Genomic DNA, 16,200 nt, shown 5'->3' with positions numbered 1-16,200 from the left:
TTTCCTTTTTTCCAGTCACCACAGACTTCACCTGCCAGACACAATTTTTCAGATATGATGGAGAGCAGCTTGGCAACCACATCAGCCAGTTCTTACAGAACCACAGATGATATCTCCTGGCCCTACAAACTTGCACACATTCAGCCTCATGAAGTGTTCTCAGACTTGGTTGGGCTGATATCTCTTTTTATCTTTTATGATCAGCTTACCCTATCAAAGAAAGGCTCTACTTTAAGAAACGAGCTTTCATTACACACACGCGCGCACAGCATGGAGGTGTCCACTTTTTATTTTCCACATTTACAATGTAGGCAGATACTGGACTCCACCTTTGTAAGAGGCGCTGCAACACCACACAGCACTGTGAGATGCAGCCACGTTCTGCAGACAGCAGCACCACACAGCCCTGCCGCAGGGCCACATGGAGCCCTGCCCCAGCACCACACAGCCCTACCGCAGGGCCACACGCAGCCGCTGAGAGATTTCCTCCCTGAAGCGCAGCTGCATGGCTGCCACCTCCCTGCGGCCCAGCGCCCTGTCGCAGCTCTGGAAGGTGAGCCGGCAGCACACGCTGTTCCGGCCCGTCCCCGGCTGCTGGAAGTCATCAAGTAAATGGATGGATGCCACCGCTTCATCTGATACTTCTCTAGCAATGGTGTGAAAAGCAATATCATCCAATTGTTCCCCATCGGGAAGCCAAAAGCTGACATCATGCACATAAGAAGGTGGGTAGAGAGAGAAGCTCCTGAAAATCCGTAGCTCTCCTGCAGGAAACTGACGGAAGAAGCGTGCGTCTGATGTCCAGAGCATGCGCCAGTCATCTATGGCACAGATGAGCATGGCCACAAGGTCCAGATTCAGTGAAACAAAGACAACAACCAAATCGCTGCCTGCTGGCTCATACGAAGCTGTCCGCACTGCACCCACACAAGAGCTCCTCTCCAAGGAGTCCGGAGTATCTGCCTCCATGCAGAGGAAGAATTGCATTTCACCAAGCTGAGATTCAAAAGCAGCAAAGTCATTGAGCTCAGCTGTTCCCAAGCTCGTTGCTTCCTGCAGACTAATGCTCAACTTAAAATCAGAAATGCTCTGGTGAAGAGAATGTATGCTGGTTTTAATTTTGTCCACTACCATCTGTATACAGCTGTTCTCTGAACCTCGGTCAACTGCACACACAAAAACCATCTCATGAAAAACAGGCATACAGTAAGGAGAGATGTGGCACTTCCTGAAAACTGGGCCAGAAAAAACGTAAAGTGTTCCTGGGACAAAAGCTGCACTTTTTATTATTGCCTGAGCATAAGGCAGAAGGGAAGGTCTAAGATAACACCACTTTGGAGTTTGACATCCCTCTTGTACATTCTGATCTGTGTCCCCATGAAAAGCAACATGGGAAAATAAAATTGCGTTTGCCTGCCCACCAGCCATTTCTTCAGCACTTGGAGTCTCCTCTGGTCTTGGAAGGATCCAAAAGATGTTTGAGTGACAAGCAGCATTGAGGTGACCTTGGAGGAGCAGAGAAAGGCAGTAGTCAATGCTCTGCAGTGGGAAGGCTTGGCTGAGCGCTGCAGTGAGCTTCTCCTTTATTGTCCGTACTGGATGGTTTGAATTTCGCTCTAGGAAACCCCTGTGAAAAACAAAAATGCAAATTACAGACACAGCAGACAGATTTCCCTGCAAAGCCCTCCTATCATCATAACTTGAGCATGGCAATTTACTCAAAGCAGTATCAGACATCAAGCTTGCTTTCAGCAACTAGTCAAGTCTTTCACCAGGGGCACTACAACCACTGACGTGCTGTCAGGATGCTGGGCATGTCTCTAGGCTGCAACCTAGTGCTACCTGTGCTTTAGCCGGTGGAAAGGAATGGAACTTAACTGTCAGCGTCACCAAGTTTCCAGTCATCACTGGCATTACCAAGCTATGGAAACCAGTCACCTTTTCCTAGCCCTGCACAGTTTCCAAGGCATGCAGCAGGGCAAGTAAGAGATGATGAGCACTCTTTACCCTAGTTAGCCTTAGTATTGCAGTAACAGCAGACACAAAGTCAGCTCCTCGTTTCTTCCAAGGTACGGTAAAATAGATTAAAAGGTTTTATTATCTGTGTGAGCAAGCATACAGTAGCTTGGCCTCAACCATGGAGTTCCTTTTTTCTTCCATAGGCTTTTTTTTAAGTAGGCCATAACCACAACCAACACAAAGCAGACTTCAAGAAGAAACGGGAAAGAAAATCCTGTACAGGGAAAAGGAGGGAATGTGAAGCAGTTCCATTTTATCAGAGACCCATACTGGTCATTCCCACTGAGAGGACGCACGTTACTGCCAAAGTGACACCAGTTGTGTAACTTACCTGTTAATTTTATCCACAAGTACTTGCGGTACTTGAAATGAAATTCTTTGTCCGTTCAGCTCTGTCTCACAGATCAGAGGCTTGCAATACAGAAGCGGTGCGCTCCGAGTAAAAACGTGGTTTAAAGCACCCTCTATGCAGAACGATTTATCTTGACTCCTGGCAATACATAAAAGCACAGCAAAATCATTGACTCTTTCCTAGATTTAATGTGACATAAGGGAGGGTGACAAAGATAATTCACCTTAACACTAACACGACTCTTGCTGAATCCCTGATCTTGTTAGACAACAAAAATGCAACTTAGCATATTTTTATGGATAGATGGTCCAATACTGAAATAATCTGCACAAATAAATTGTGTGGTCTGCATTTTGCTCTGAGTGACCTGTTCTACCTAGCTCTGCAGTTGAACTGCAATTAACTGACTGCTGGAGGTCCCTGCCAACATCCACCATGCTGTGACTATCTCAATCAGACACATATGCCACAGACCCCACATTGTCTTTAGGCTAAGATTGACTTTTACTCTGAAATGGACCATTTTAACCTTTAAAATTCTAAGATAATCTGATCTTTTCAAGACTACTTTCTCAAGAAGCTTGTGTTTTCTTCTGGGCTATTCTGCTTATAGGCAAAGATGAACTGCAGCTGTTCTATGGAAAATTAAATAGTTTCTCTCTCCAATAAACAACACACTAAAAGATCACATGAGTGTGACAGGCACGATGAAAGGACATGTATCTGCCACGCCGCAGGTACCTGTACCCCGTGCATTCATAGCCATGGGCAGTCTCTGCTCGGAAGGGATGAACATCGCTCAGGATGAAGCCAGCTCCTGCTGCCACCGCCACCACCTGCCAGCTGTTGTGCCACTCTCTCCTGGGCTGATCAGCAGGCGTGCCACCCTGCCCCCTGCAGAGAGCCACGCGGACCTCTCCATCCTGTGTCAGCACTTCTGCACAGCTGGAAGGGAAGCAGGCAACAAGAGGCGCTGTGTTAGCACAGCCAGAAATCATGTAACACCTGCAAGGAGCTGCAGCGGTGCTAGGAAGGTATGTTGCCCTGCAAGGCTGTAGTGAGGTGGGTGTCGGCCTCTGCTCCCACGTAACAGCAACTAGATGAAAGGTGATAGTCTCAAATTGTACCATAGGAGGCTCAGGTTGGATATTAGGAAGAATTTCTTCTCTGGAAATGTGGTCAGGTGCTGGCACAGGCTGCCCAGGGGATGGGGAGTCACTGTCCCTGCAGGTGTTCAGGAAATGTGGAGATGTGGTATTTAGGGATACAGATAGTGGGCAGCATTGGTGGTAGGTGCATGGTTGGACTATGCAATGTTAGGAGTCTTTTCCAACCTTTGCAATTCTGTGATCTCTGCAGTCAGTGAGCACAGCACTAACTCTGGTTGACTCACCTATGGAAGAAGCCTGAGAGCAGCTCTCTGTTCTTCACCACCCCAGCCTTCCTCCCACAGTGAGGGAAGTTGAAATAAATGCAGTCAAATTCTCTTTTTGCTGGTAAAAAATAGTCCTTCAGCTTGGTGCAGTCCACAGAAAACATAACTTCAGCTCCTTCAAAAGTAAACAAAAACCAAGGTCAGGCTGGACGGGGCTCTGAGCACCGCAGGAGCTGTGGGTGTCCCTGTGCACTGCAGGGAGTGGCACCAGGAGGCCTCTTCGGATGTATCCCAACCCAAACCTTTCCAGGATTGGCCACTTTAGAGCCCATCCGTGGCCTTGCCTCCCACGTGTCAGGGAAGCGGGGAGCCCACGCTCCCTTTTCTCCGCCGCACATTTCTGCTAACGGTTCCTTCAGCGCTGCTCCTCCTGCGGGACACTGATCCCGCCGGCCAGCCCCACCCCGAGCGGCACTCGAGACCCGCGAGGCCCCGCAGCGCTGCGCCCGCCCACCCCTTTCCCGCAGCCGCCGGATGCTCTCCGCGGCCCGGCCCCGCGCCGCCGCCTCTTCCTCTCTCTCGTAGCAGGTTGCCACCACGCGGGTCCCGTCGGTCTCGCAGAGCGCGGCGGCGAACGAGAAGTTGCCCTCGCCCAGCAGCAAAACGCGGCGCTCCGCCATCGCTCGGCTCCCCGATGGCCGCGCTTCCGCCCGGTGACGCCGCGCTCTGTGCGCCCCGAGCGGCTCGGGAGGCGGCGGGGGGCGGCGCGGGGCTCAGCCGGGAAAGGCGGTGCCGGTCCGGGCGTCGGCGCCCTCGGCCTGGATGAATGAATTCCTCTGTTTGTAAGGTGGCTGCGTCACCCCTATTTACCTATTTACCTATTACTTATGTTATATATAGTTCATAGTTACCTATGAACATATAATTCATAGTTACCTATGAAGCTGAGAAATTCAGTATCCTTCTTTAGGAAAATAAATGCTTACTGTACCACCCAAAAAGCTCTGTCACATCTAGAATGAATGCAGTCCTCTGATGCCATTGGCTGTGGTGGTGAATGGCTCGGTGTCCTGGTGGCAAGTGGTGTCCCTCAGGGGTCAGTGCTGGGACTGGTGCTCACTGTCATTCACTGGTGACACTGACAGTGGGATCGAGTGCACCCTCAGCAGTTTGCAATAATATCCTAAGCTGTGTGCTGCAGCTTACACTCCTGAGGGACAGGATTCCATCCAGAGAGATTCAAACAGGCTGAGCTCTGGGCCCAGGAGAACCTCAGGGGGTTCAGCAAAGCCAAGTGCAAGGTCTGCACCTGGGTCATGGCAGCACCCACTGTCAGTGCGAGCTGGGGGATGTAAGGATAGAGCACAGCCCTGCCAAAAAGGACGGGGGGTACTGGTGGGGGGCAGCTGGACATGAGCCAGCAGTGTGCCCTGGCAGCACAGAAAGCCCAGCGGACCCTGGGCTGCAGGCAGAGCAGTGCGGGCAGCAGGGCAGGGAGGTGCTCCTGCCCCTCTGCTGTGCTGTGACAGCTCACCTGGAGCACTGCGTCCACAGGTGGAGTCCTCAGGGCAGGAGAGACGGGGAGCTGCTGGAACGCGGCCAGAGGAGGGACACAGAAATGGCGGCAGGGATGGAAGCCCTCCCTGCGAGGACAGGCCAAGAGCTGGGGCTGAGCAGCACGGAGAAGAGAAGGCAAGAGAAGGAGAGCTGAGAGCGGCCCGTCAGCATCTGAAGGGGCTGTGAGAAGGGAGGGGGCGGACTCTATAGTGGGTCTGTGTGATGGGAGAAGGGGAGATGGCTTCAGACTACAGGAGGGGAGATTGAGGTGGAGCTGAGGAAGAAGGTTTGGCAGTGAGGGCAGTGAGGCACTGGCACAGGTTGCCCAGAGAGGCGGTGGTGCCCCGTCCCTGCAGACAGCCAAGGTCAGGCTGGACGGGACTGTGAGCACTGCTGAGCTGTGGGTGTCCCTGTGCGCTGCAGGGGAATTGGACTAGATGACATTTAAGAGTCCCTATCAACTCAAACAATTCTAGGATTGTATGCTTCCATCACAACCAGAAAGGTGAGGTCCTTGCCTGGTTACCAAGGAAGTGAAGGTGTGACATTCCGTGCTGCTAGGAGTGGTTTAAGTCTGGGCTGCTCACTGCTGGACTCTGTTCCCAGATCAAATCCAGACCATGTACAACTTCCTCAGTGGCTCCTTAAAGCATGCCACTGGCCATGGGGAGGTGTGGACAGAAACCTCCAAGTTCTCCCAGTTTGGCTGGAGGTGCACCACTAATGAGAATGATTACTCGCACAAAGTACTTATGGGGAACTGGAATGAAGAGCGCTACGACATCCGGAACATCACACAACCCAAACCACTTCCTTCCCAAGTATGTGCTGGGCCTTTCACGGACGTAGCAAATCTCAGCTGAGGTATTCCTTGGTCACTGAATTTGTCACATACACAGGGCCTTATCCATTCCATCAGCTTTGAATGTCATAGAGGTGAGCCTGACATGAATAGCTCGCCTTCTGCTGCCCTGCTCCTGGTCTTTCCTAATGGATTTTAAAAATGCAAAGCCAATTCCTTTCCTCGGCTGAGCACTCTACAACAGTTCCACTGCAGGGCAGAAGCCGTGAGAAATGCTTCTTCATTTAATCTCAGCCTTGCTTTTAGTAGTGGCTCCAGTCAAACTGTGGTGCCTTTACTGTTCAGCGTTTTGCCCTGAGATGGTGAATGCAAAGAAGTCACCCAAGCTTTGTGATCTTACCTCAGACTGACTTCAAAGTAGGGGTGTGATTGCAGGTACTTTGTTCCTCCTGTAAGGTACAAAATGCTGAAGTTTTTAGTTTATATTTGGCGGTGTTAAATGTGAGTTTTTCTTTCCAGTATGCTCACTGCTTTGAAACGACGTATTCTTCGGATTACAACAAGGACAAGGATCAGAGAATGGGAAGTACGTGTGCAGAATTGAAACAAAATGTTTGTTCTGTAGCAAGGTTAAAGAAGATCTTTGGATGACATTTTGCCCAGAGACGACAGACTGATGTTTTCTCTGTTGAGCTGTATTCCTGCACCATCACAGAACAGGTCTTTCGAGTTTTTCAGGGAGTGGCACTTGCATTTCATGTGTTCTTGCCTAGCTGCCCTCATCACACTTATTTCTGAGTGGTCTCCATTGAAAAGCCCCATTTCTTGTTTCTGAGTTGGAGCCTTTGTGGAAGAAATGGATGTGCGGCTGTTGGTCGGCGCTCGGCTGCAGTGAGCCAGCAGTGTGGCCAGGAACGCCGACGGATCCTGTCTGTGTCAGCAGGAGCTGGCTTTTGTTCTCTGAGTGGTCAGGCACTGGCATAGGATGCCCTGGGAGGTGGTGGAGTCATTGCCCCTGGAGGTGACCAAGGAAAGGGTCGATATAGCACTGAGGGACATGGTTTAGTGGGGAAATAGTGGTGGTAGGTGGGACTAGATGATCTTGGAGGCCTTTTCTAACCTTAATGATTCTGTGATTCTAACAAATCCCTGCTCTGTAGAAAGGATTTCCCCCCATTTACACTTTTTGGATACACTTGGATATATTTTGGATATATATATTTTAGACGTTCTTTCTCAAGTTGGCATTGTTTCTCCTTTCAGGATTTGAACAAGAACCTCATTGGTTTCCAGGCCACCAGCCTGAGTTGGAACCTCCTTTGTTCAAATCAACTGCCCAGTCCTGCTACACAATCGACTACAGGCCTCCACACAGCCACTGCTCATGTCCAGCACCTAGAGAAGGAACAAAAAGGATGCAGACAAAGCAACAGAGATGAAGGGGACTGCAGACTATGCCTTCAGGATAACAGGAGGCCTGTCTGCTAGCCGTGCTGCAGAGATATCCCTCAAACCAAAACAACCTGTCCTGCATTAGAGCCAAATACAGCATCTTGTGAAATATGTTGCTCCTGCTTTCTCAGCAGTATTGTTTGTAATTAACCCGTGAGTTTCTGTCATGCTTCACTTTGTCACTGAAGCTCAACTAACACCTTACCTGGTAGAACTTTTTAAACTAGAGCTTGGCATTCAGGTGGGATCTGGTGCATTTGATAGTGATCCCATTTCACTGAGTTCTCATTGTAGTCCTTTCCCTTAAAGCCATGGAAGAAGTTTGCCCACTGAGTTCACCTGAGATTTTGACTGATCTCTTATGATTCTTGTCTTAGCAGGTATAAGAGACATAGAAGATGGGTCACAGAATCATAGAATCATTAAGGTCAGAAAAGATCTTTCCAGATCACCCAGTCCACCAGCACTGCCCACTGAGTCCCTCAGTGCGACATCCACCCCTTCCTTGAACACCTCCTCCCCCTTCCTGGACAGCCTGTTCCAACACCTCATCAGTCATAGCCGAGTACAATGACCTGTGCAATAGACCTGGTGCATTTTTTCGGGGTTTTTTGTTTTTGGGAGGGGGGGTAGGGGAGGGGGCAGGAATTGCAGAAATTATGTTCCAGTAATACAGACTTTCCTTTCCGCTCATAGCTCTTTGAAGAGAGGTGCTAAGCAGATTCTGACACACGAGAAGGACTTAGTATTGTTTCGTACCATACAACAGTGTTAGCATAAATCAGATGAATACTCTAGACTTCAGATGCTATTTATTGTTTGAAGGGCACAGACAACATAGTTTCAGAGTGATGTGGTTTGCACCATTAGAGCAGGACATTTTTCTCCTCTCTGGATGTATCTGTGTTTACTGCAGCTATGCAGTTGTCATCTGCAACTGCTCCCAAGTGATTGCAGCACTTGAATGCTTTTGCGTAGCATGGATCATTCTAGAAATACAAGATACAGTTGTTCCCCATTCAGTTGTTATCTGACACCCACACTTTGAATGGGTTTCGATTGTCATGAAGTTGTCATACCAGCCTAATCTCCACTGGAGAAACTTTTCTATTGCTTGTGAAACACCCAGAAATCCTCAGGAAACACTGAAAGGAAAGGCTCATGCAGTTAGATGTTTGCAAAACATTAGAGTAAATGAAGTTACACCACAAAGTGTTTTTGAACACAGAGACAAGCACTCCTGGACACACCTGCCACACAAGCTGTAAGCAAGAATGATGCCAGATATGTTTCCCTATGCTGCAAACTTACATGGCTTTCTTGAGCCAACACCTCTCTTGTCTCAAGTGCTCCAAACCAAAAACTACAGACTGCTTATTCACGTTTTATTTGTTAGTGAACTTACTCAGCATAAATAAATAAGAGTGGCCATGAGCAGAGCTGGCATCCGATGAGAAGTGCTCTTGAATGGCCCTGGCGTGACATCACATAGCAGCCTACTTCCTCTGGGATCCTGCAATGGCAGGCTTCTCCTCACGGGTGATAGGAATACTTCGCTCAGGGACGTCGCTTTGTTTTCTCGGTGCACTCACTGTCAGGACACCATCCAGAGAGAGCGATGAGGTGATGGTCAGGGGATCCACGTCAGCTGGGATCCTGTATTTCCTGCTGAACTCCCTGGCAATAAAGCCATGCTCATCCTTCAAAAGGAGAAGAGAAGGAACAGCGCTGATTAGAAGTGTTCCCTCAATTCCACCTAAACCATGGGTCTTTAGCGTAAAGTCTGAGTTCAGGAAGCTTCGGCTCCCAAAGGAAAACTTTTCAGAAAGTTAAAAGAGTTTTTATTATGAGATCTCCCTTGTAAAGATCTGAGAACAGCTGAAGCGAGAGAATGGCCTGCCCCTGCAGGTGGTGCAGGCACCCTTTGCAGGATGAGGCTTTCTCCTCCAGCTTTTGTGCCTGCCAGCTTTGTTTCACAGTGCTGTGCTGCCATGGCTAAAATGTAGGACCTACAGCTACCTCCAGAGCCAGCAGCCCCTCCTCCTGAGGGTCTCCAGGCCCTCAGAATACACAGCTTCCAGGTGAGTTCTTCTCAACTCTAGCCAAAAAAACCTTGCAGAAGCTATTTCAGAATTATGAGCTTCCAGCATCTATGAGTAGTGCTGAATTTTTTGACTGACAGATCTGGGCTCCCAGAAGCTTTTGGAGCTGATGGATACACTGATACAGCTACTTTATCTCTAGGATTTGTTTCCTTCTTGCAAGTAGAGGGGGATGGGCAATCCCTGTTATGTACAGCCTTACACATGGCTTTTGGCCTCTCTTTGACCATTTGCCACTGAGCCAGCAAGCAGTGGGACGGCTGACAGCAGAGCACAACCCTTAAGGACTGTAAGTTGGTATTTTTTCAGGAACAGATAGCCTCTTGCTAATGGAACAGGGCAATGCATGGATTCATTATGTGGTTTAATTATTACAGCTCACTGTTAACTTATTGAATGCCTCTCTGCATTCCTGTCTTCTTCCCAGAAAGAGGGAGGCCCAGAAATGCTCACTTCAAAGTTGATTTTCCAGTTCAGTTCTCAGGTCATGCAACACCAGCACTAAATCTCCACTCTGCTGCTGCCCAGTCTGGAATCGGATTGGTTTGCACAGAGATCGTCCATTAGGATTGGTTGATCAAAAACACTGCAAGTGTTTCAGAAGGGCAAAGAAGAGGATTATTCTGCAGCCTCCTTGTTTAACCATAGATGAGGAAGCACACACTGGCTAACTAGTGAAGCAATTAAAGAAGTACCTGCCGCTCCTCGTGTTTCCCATGAATTTCTATCATGTCCCCAAGCACCTTCACTTTCAGCTCCTCAGGGGAGAAATGCTTCACATCAAGATTTACAGAAAATTTGTCCTTCTCCAGTCGCATCTGTAAAACAAGGAGACAACTTCAGGCAAAGGTTTCAGCTTCATCAGACTCTCAGCATGCAGCAGGTCACGCTCACTCTGGGCTCTCTCCACATGCCCTGCCTGACCTGCATTCAGTCCCGGGATTCTCATCTGGCTCAGATTGTCTCTTGTTAGCCTCTTCCATTCATGCCCACCACTACAGCACATAAAGCATGATGCTTTCTCTCAGGATAAACATATAATAAACATTTTCTGGGGAATAAGGAAGAGATTTTCTCAATTTGAATTTGTTAAAACTGACTCCCCAAACTTTTTCTGAGGTGTCTGGAGATTTCCAGTCTCTGCAACTGAATTTTGCTAAGTCTTTCTGGAAAAAGAAACTGAGTGTGCAGCTGACTACAGCTCATGTGTGTCACTCGCAGGCTTTTCTCTGCATCATCACTCCTTATAAACAAAAATAGCGTGTGTCAGCTAAGCAGCACTACTGCCTCACCTCTTTTATCTGAGCAGCAGGGCTACTGCTGAAACTCTGAGTCACCTGCTGCTCATCTTGCCTCCTTACCTTCCATTTTGCACTTTGTCATCTCCAGCAAATGCTGCTTTTTGCTGGCTCCTGAGGTTGAATTTGCATTTTCTGCCTGTCTTGGATAAGTCAGTGGGACTCAGCAGTGCAAGCTGGTTCTCTCTGCCTTCCTGCTGCGGTCATGGTCAGGAAACACATGAGGCTCCTGCAGCTCTGTTCTGGGACATGGAGGCAGCTTCCATGCCAGTTCTAGCTTACTGGTTTCCTCAGTTTTACCTGGAAGGCTTCCTGCTCCTTCTGCTAGATTATTTGTGAAGATTTCTCCAATGAGAAAGTCAGATGTTGATGTTATTACCTGTGGTGCTTATTATGGCTGCTTCAGCAGATGACCAGACCCAGGTGACTAAACCAAGGGAAACATTAAGCAAAGAGTAAGAAAATACTTCCCTCTCACTCCATTGGCTTTGAGTAGCTCTATAAGTTATTTGCAAATAGACAGCTAACCTGCACACTGAACAAGGTCATTTGAGCTGCGTGCCTCAGCCCCTGAAGCAAGCAGATGGCCATTTAAAGGCCCTCCCGTCCCATATCTCTCTGAAAACACTGCTGTCTGCCAGAGATGCTTTAGCTTTGGCCTCTCTATTCAGCAGCGGAGGGCTCCCACGCTGCCTGGCATGGGGGTCCCACTGCTCTTCTACTTCTCAGGAGGAAGCAGAACGGAAAATTTTTCAGGGCAGACAGAGAAATCAGGCTTCCTCCTTTCTCCTGTCAGTCCCTGCAGTCATTCACAGCACACACACAGCTCGGTTTGTCTCTGTGCCCATGGCTGTGGCAATACTTGCTCTCAGTTACAAGTGATTAGCAAAGCATGCAGAGGAACTTACCTAACACAGAGGAGCAGAGGCAAAAACTCAGCACCCTTTTCCCCAGGCTTTTCCTATTAACAATCTACAAGCAGCGTCCCAGCTCTCCTGGGTTCCTAGCTCCAGACCCATCAGGATGTGCACCCAGCGGTAACAAAGAGCAGAAAGCAGGGCAGATTACCTCTGAGAGTCCCGTCTCCAGCCAACTGGGCATCCGAAAGAAGGGGGATCTCATCAGGAAGGGGCTGAGGCTGGGGGAAGTAGGGAGCAGCTCTGACTCCTGCAGGTGCTCTCCAAATATCTGGTCAAAGATACGGCTCGGTGTCAACCAAGAAAACAGAGGTCTGCGGATCAGGGGGTTGTGAATGGTGATATCCATCGGAGCGCGACGGAGGAGCCAAGCAAACGACTGCTGCAGTGCTGTGCCCAGCACAGGGGGCAGCTTTATACCCACGTGGCTGGCGGGGCCTCTCCCCCCGAGGCCTCCCGAATAGTGGTGTCAGGGATTTTATTGTCCCAATCAGGGACTGGTCCCTTCAGTAGTGCCCAGGAGTGTCTGGGGGTTTGAACAGATTGCTAAGGAGGAGGGAGTAGGGGAGAAGAAGACAAGGAGACTAATGGGACAGCAAGAAGCCAAGCTGCCCGACTGCCCGCCCCGCGCCCCACGTGCTGTTTATCTGCTGAGTCCCAAGCAGGCTTGGCGGATGTTCCCAGCTGCTTCGGATGCCAGCAGGATCAATGCAGCTCCTATCTTTGGCTCACATGGAAAAGGACAAGGGGCTGTTGTTCCCTGTGACGGTACCATGGCTGCAGCTCCCCACTGCACCCACGCGCCTAGGAAAGGCTCTGCCTTCCCTTAAAGCGAAGGAAGCCGCACGCCATAGCTGGAGGGCAACATGGACCCCAAAAGGTGTGTTGTGATGTACTCTGGTGTGCAGCTCTACAGACTAGTGAGTACCCTACATAAGCACCTGCTGGTGTGTGCGCACTAAGGATGGTTTCCACAGGGCATCAGCTGATACCTCTTCCTCTTTGCCCACTAGAGAAACCACTTTGCAGCAGAGAGCAGAAGAGCCCAGCACTCTGCAAGCAGAGATAAAGCAGGCAAACAGCAGCCCTGCAGAGCTGCACTGCTGCTTGCCTTCTCTGGTTTGCAAACTCCCTTGTTCTGTTTGCCCTGCAGCAATCAGTTCAGATCATGAGACTGGGTTCAGCCCAGCAGCTGTCTTTAAAGTACAAGAGCTCTGAGTATCTGCAACTTACATACAGCCTTCTGGCTTAGGGGCACATCATTCTCACTGCTAGCACCATCAGTCCCCTGCAAAAGGGCCTGACCCTCTTCCTGTTCACTTGCCTGCAAGATTAGGGAGTAGAATTCACCCTCTGCAGAAGCCCCAGCCGTACTTTGTCCAGTTCCATATTACGTCAGCAGTAGTGCACCTGCTCTCTCGCACCGCAGACATGGATATCTCTGGTTTCAGAGTATGAGGAGCTTAACTGGGTACTAACTCCCAGTTCAATAAAAGTGGATCTAGGCCAGCTTCAGACCCTGCTTAATGTGTGACCTCCAGCACAGGCATTCTTCTGATCCCACTGCACAGCACTGAAGCCCTGGCCAAGGCACAGCCCAGACAGCTGGCTCACAGCGGCACAGTTCTGGAGTGTCAGCATCAGGGTCTGCTTAGTGCCACTTAACAGTCTGCAGCACCTTACCACTCCCAGGAACAAGAGACTCAGCTTCAGGGGAAAACAAATCCCTTTCTCTGGGGCTGATTTGAGGGCTAAGCTCACAACAATGGCTTTGCATGACTGCACACAACCTCACCAAGCACCAGCCACCATTAGGCATTGTCCTGTCCCCTGCTGGCTTGGCAGGGGCAGCTGGGGGCCCAGTTCCTGTCTCTTGTCCCCTGCCCAAGGCAGGGAATCAGGAGGTGCGGGATTGCACCCCGCTGACAGGCAGAGCCTGCAGCTCTACAGGAATGCAATGAGGCGCTTCCCTCGTCACCCTGGCGAGGCGGCCCGGGGCCTGGTGCAAGGCTATTTTGGTCTGTCTTTTTATCACACACTCCTCCCTGTGGAATTCACCCAACTAAAACCTTGCAATCTGCAGCCTCCGCTCTCAGAGGCAGCGACTGCTTGGACAGGCCCCTTCCTCAGCTCTCCATGGCCGCGCGGACGGTGCCCCACGCCTACCCCATGAGCTCAGAGTACGAGTTCGCCAACCCCAGCAAGATCTACGACCAGAACTTTGGAGAAGGTAAGCAGGGAGATGGGACCCCCGGCAGCTCTCTGTCTTTGGGTGCAGGAGGCTGGCACAGTCCCTCTGGAGAGGAGCTTCAGGAGCCAAGGAAGCCCAAGCGTGGGAACCCAGGCAAAACCAGGAGGATAGCCTAGGCACAGCCAGGAGCTCTCTTTAGGTCCACCTCCTCCTTCCATGCCCAGTGCTGGTTCCCCTGTCCCTTTCCTGTGCCCCCAGGGTCTGTTCATGCACATGCTCTGCAGCAGGGAGCAAAGCGTTGTCCCCTCATGCCCCCCACCTCACCACACCCCACAGAGGCTGTGACTGTGCAAGACATATCCCAGTGCTCTTCTCCATTGCCAGGGGAGGTTGCACCCTGCTCATGGGAGAGGTGTGTCAGCAGCAGTTCCACCTTGCCCACAGCAGGATGGGGGGGGAGGGAGTTTAGAAAACTACTGCTGGGGGAGGGGGGAGGGAAGATTTTGTAGCCGGGAACAGTGAGAAAAGCTGAGCTGGGGTGTTAAGCACAAAGCCCGGCAACGGTTGGCAGAGACGAAGGAATGTGGGCAGCAGCAGAACCATTCAGCATCGGCACAGCAGCGTGAAAAGGCAAAAAGATCCAAGGAAAGCCCTCTGGACAATGGCAAACAAAAGGCCTTTAGTTCTTCAGGGCAGTGTCTTCACCATCAGCATTTTCCATGCCCAGCCCCAGCCGCGGGCTTTGCGTTGCTGAGCACCCAATGCACCCACCAGTCCCTCCCAGTCCACCCAGCAGATGCCCTAGCTGGATGTCAGCCCTCAGCTTATGGCAGAGGAGCCTTTGGTACTGAGCGTGCACTCTGGAGATGCAAGGGTAGGAAATGGCAGAGCCTCTGTCCCCATTGCAGAACTGACGCAGCAGCAATATCAAGGTGTTTGCAGGACCCAGCCTCCCTGCTTCTCCATCCCTTTCCCTGGGAAATCCCCCACTTCCCACTGGGTCTCATTTCTAGGTGTGTCCCCATGTGAGATTTTAGCTCCTGCTCTGTACCACGGCTACTACATCAGGCCTCGGATCAACAAGCAGCTGGATCGAGGCACCTCGGAGGTCAGCCTCAATGACCACAAGTACGAGGTGTTCCTGGACGTCTGCCACTTCCTGCCCGACGAGCTGACAGTGCGCACTGTGGACAACCTGCTGGAGGTGGTGGGGCAGCACCCCCAGAGGGCTGACCGCCACGGCTTCATCTCCCGGGAGTTCACCAGGACCTACATCCTCCCACTGGACGTCGACCCCTTGCTGATGAGAGCCACCCTGTCCCACGATGGCATTCTGAACATTGTGGCACCCCGAACAGGAAAGGAGGTGAAGGCCAGGATCATTGAAGTGAAGATAATCCAGGAGCAGACAGTGGGGCAGGAAGAACAGTCTGAGGAAGGAAAAGGGAAAGAAGAGTCCTAAAGGCCCCAAAGCTGGGTTTGAGCAGGGAGGGGGGAGAGGCAGAAAAGGGAGTCACTGTGCCAGGCCTCTGTTTCTCACCATCAGTGTTTAGAAGGGCTGGAACACAGCTGTGCATATGCCAGACTTCTGCTTCTTAAGGCTGATGATCAGAAGAAGGGGCTTGGAAATGAAAAAAGAGGGGGACTAAAGTGTTCATGGAAGGGACTCTAATGCAAGTTTTTCTCCTGGGTGCCCAGTGAGCACCATGCTCTTCTCTCACCCCACACTGCAAGGGCTGCTCTCGCCCAATGCTCTGAGGCTGTGCACCTGCCCATGCAATCCCAGCACCTTGCTGGTGCTGGCCTTTGTGCAGATGCAATGCTGTTAAGTACCCACAGCTCTTGAATGGAAAGAGGAATAAATCTGCCTCCAAGCTTCACTCATTTGCCTTGGACTCACACTGCTCCTGCCCACATTACTGTGCAGCAGGAAGGACGGATGATGCCTTAGCAGCTTGGAATGCAAGGAGCAGAGCAGTGGAGAGTTCACTCTGAACTCGTCTGGAGAAAAGTCCCATAAATGAGAGATTTGCCCCTTTAGCAGACATGGTGATGCTACCAGCTACATGAGAAACGTCTTCACAGCCCTGTGACGTGGGACTGGGGATCGGGTGTGCTGCTGTCAGTGGCAGCTG

The 16,200-nt window shown here is 50.7% G+C and overlaps 4 protein-coding genes across 4 annotated transcripts; 2 read left to right on the top strand and 2 right to left on the bottom strand.

The window, feature by feature from the left end:
- Positions 1 to 271: 271 nt before the first annotated feature.
- FDXACB1 (ferredoxin-fold anticodon binding domain containing 1) lies at positions 272 to 4,445 on the bottom strand. Its single transcript, XM_042882496.1, has 5 exons — positions 4,261 to 4,445; positions 3,765 to 3,921; positions 3,113 to 3,316; positions 2,351 to 2,509; positions 272 to 1,627 (listed from the first exon to the last, which is right to left on the bottom strand). Exons 1-5 carry the CDS (start codon positions 4,424 to 4,426, stop codon positions 451 to 453), a joined length of 1,863 nt encoding a protein of 620 aa, XP_042738430.1. The 5' UTR covers positions 4,427 to 4,445; the 3' UTR covers positions 272 to 450.
- Positions 4,446 to 5,923: 1,478 nt separating this feature from the next.
- On the top strand, positions 5,924 to 7,544 carry CUNH11orf1 (chromosome unknown C11orf1 homolog). The gene is made up of 3 exons (XM_042882251.1): positions 5,924 to 6,124; positions 6,625 to 6,691; positions 7,369 to 7,544. The coding sequence occupies exons 1-3, from the start codon at positions 5,924 to 5,926 to the stop codon at positions 7,542 to 7,544; spliced, it is 444 nt and encodes a 147-aa protein (XP_042738185.1).
- An 808-nt stretch (positions 7,545 to 8,352) lies between these two features.
- CRYAB (crystallin alpha B) lies at positions 8,353 to 12,497 on the bottom strand. Its single transcript, XM_042882448.1, has 3 exons — positions 12,026 to 12,497; positions 10,355 to 10,477; positions 8,353 to 9,257 (listed from the first exon to the last, which is right to left on the bottom strand). Exons 1-3 carry the CDS (start codon positions 12,221 to 12,223, stop codon positions 9,054 to 9,056), a joined length of 525 nt encoding a protein of 174 aa, XP_042738382.1. The 5' UTR covers positions 12,224 to 12,497; the 3' UTR covers positions 8,353 to 9,053.
- Positions 12,498 to 13,922: 1,425 nt separating this feature from the next.
- HSPB2 (heat shock protein family B (small) member 2) lies at positions 13,923 to 15,945 on the top strand. The gene is made up of 2 exons (XM_042882556.1): positions 13,923 to 14,104; positions 15,079 to 15,945. The coding sequence occupies exons 1-2, from the start codon at positions 14,011 to 14,013 to the stop codon at positions 15,525 to 15,527; spliced, it is 543 nt and encodes a 180-aa protein (XP_042738490.1). The 5' UTR covers positions 13,923 to 14,010; the 3' UTR covers positions 15,528 to 15,945.
- Positions 15,946 to 16,200: the final 255 nt, after the last annotated feature.

This window comes from Lagopus leucura, unplaced genomic scaffold, assembly GCF_019238085.1.
Source record: "Lagopus leucura isolate 7727_CA_CO unplaced genomic scaffold, USGS_WTPT01 Super-Scaffold_100034, whole genome shotgun sequence".
NCBI classification, from domain to species: domain Eukaryota; kingdom Metazoa; phylum Chordata; class Aves; order Galliformes; family Phasianidae; genus Lagopus; species Lagopus leucura.
Note: the sequence above shows the minus strand (reverse complement) of the source record. Positions and strands in the feature narration are given on the sequence as shown.

Coding starts and splice junctions, on each gene's coding strand:
- FDXACB1 (XM_042882496.1), bottom strand. CDS start 4,426: ATGGCGGAGCGCCGCGTTTTGCTGCTGGGCGAGGGCAACTTCTCGTTC. Junction 3,922..4,260: donor CCGGCGGCTGCGGGAAAGGG/GTGGGCGGGCGC, acceptor TTACTTTTGAAG/GAGCTGAAGTTATGTTTTCT. Junction 1,628..2,350: donor CTTGTGGATAAAATTAACAG/GTAAGTTACACA, acceptor TGTTTTTCACAG/GGGTTTCCTAGAGCGAAATT.
- CUNH11orf1 (XM_042882251.1), top strand. CDS start 5,924: ATGTACAACTTCCTCAGTGGCTCCTTAAAGCATGCCACTGGCCATGGG. Junction 6,125..6,624: donor CCAAACCACTTCCTTCCCAA/GTATGTGCTGGG, acceptor TTTTCTTTCCAG/TATGCTCACTGCTTTGAAAC. Junction 6,692..7,368: donor CAAGGATCAGAGAATGGGAA/GTACGTGTGCAG, acceptor TTCTCCTTTCAG/GATTTGAACAAGAACCTCAT.
- CRYAB (XM_042882448.1), bottom strand. CDS start 12,223: ATGGATATCACCATTCACAACCCCCTGATCCGCAGACCTCTGTTTTCT. Junction 10,478..12,025: donor TGGAGACGGGACTCTCAGAG/GTAATCTGCCCT, acceptor CTTGTTTTACAG/ATGCGACTGGAGAAGGACAA. Junction 9,258..10,354: donor GGAAACACGAGGAGCGGCAG/GTACTTCTTTAA, acceptor CTCCTTTTGAAG/GATGAGCATGGCTTTATTGC.
- HSPB2 (XM_042882556.1), top strand. CDS start 14,011: ATGGCCGCGCGGACGGTGCCCCACGCCTACCCCATGAGCTCAGAGTAC. Junction 14,105..15,078: donor CGACCAGAACTTTGGAGAAG/GTAAGCAGGGAG, acceptor TCTCATTTCTAG/GTGTGTCCCCATGTGAGATT.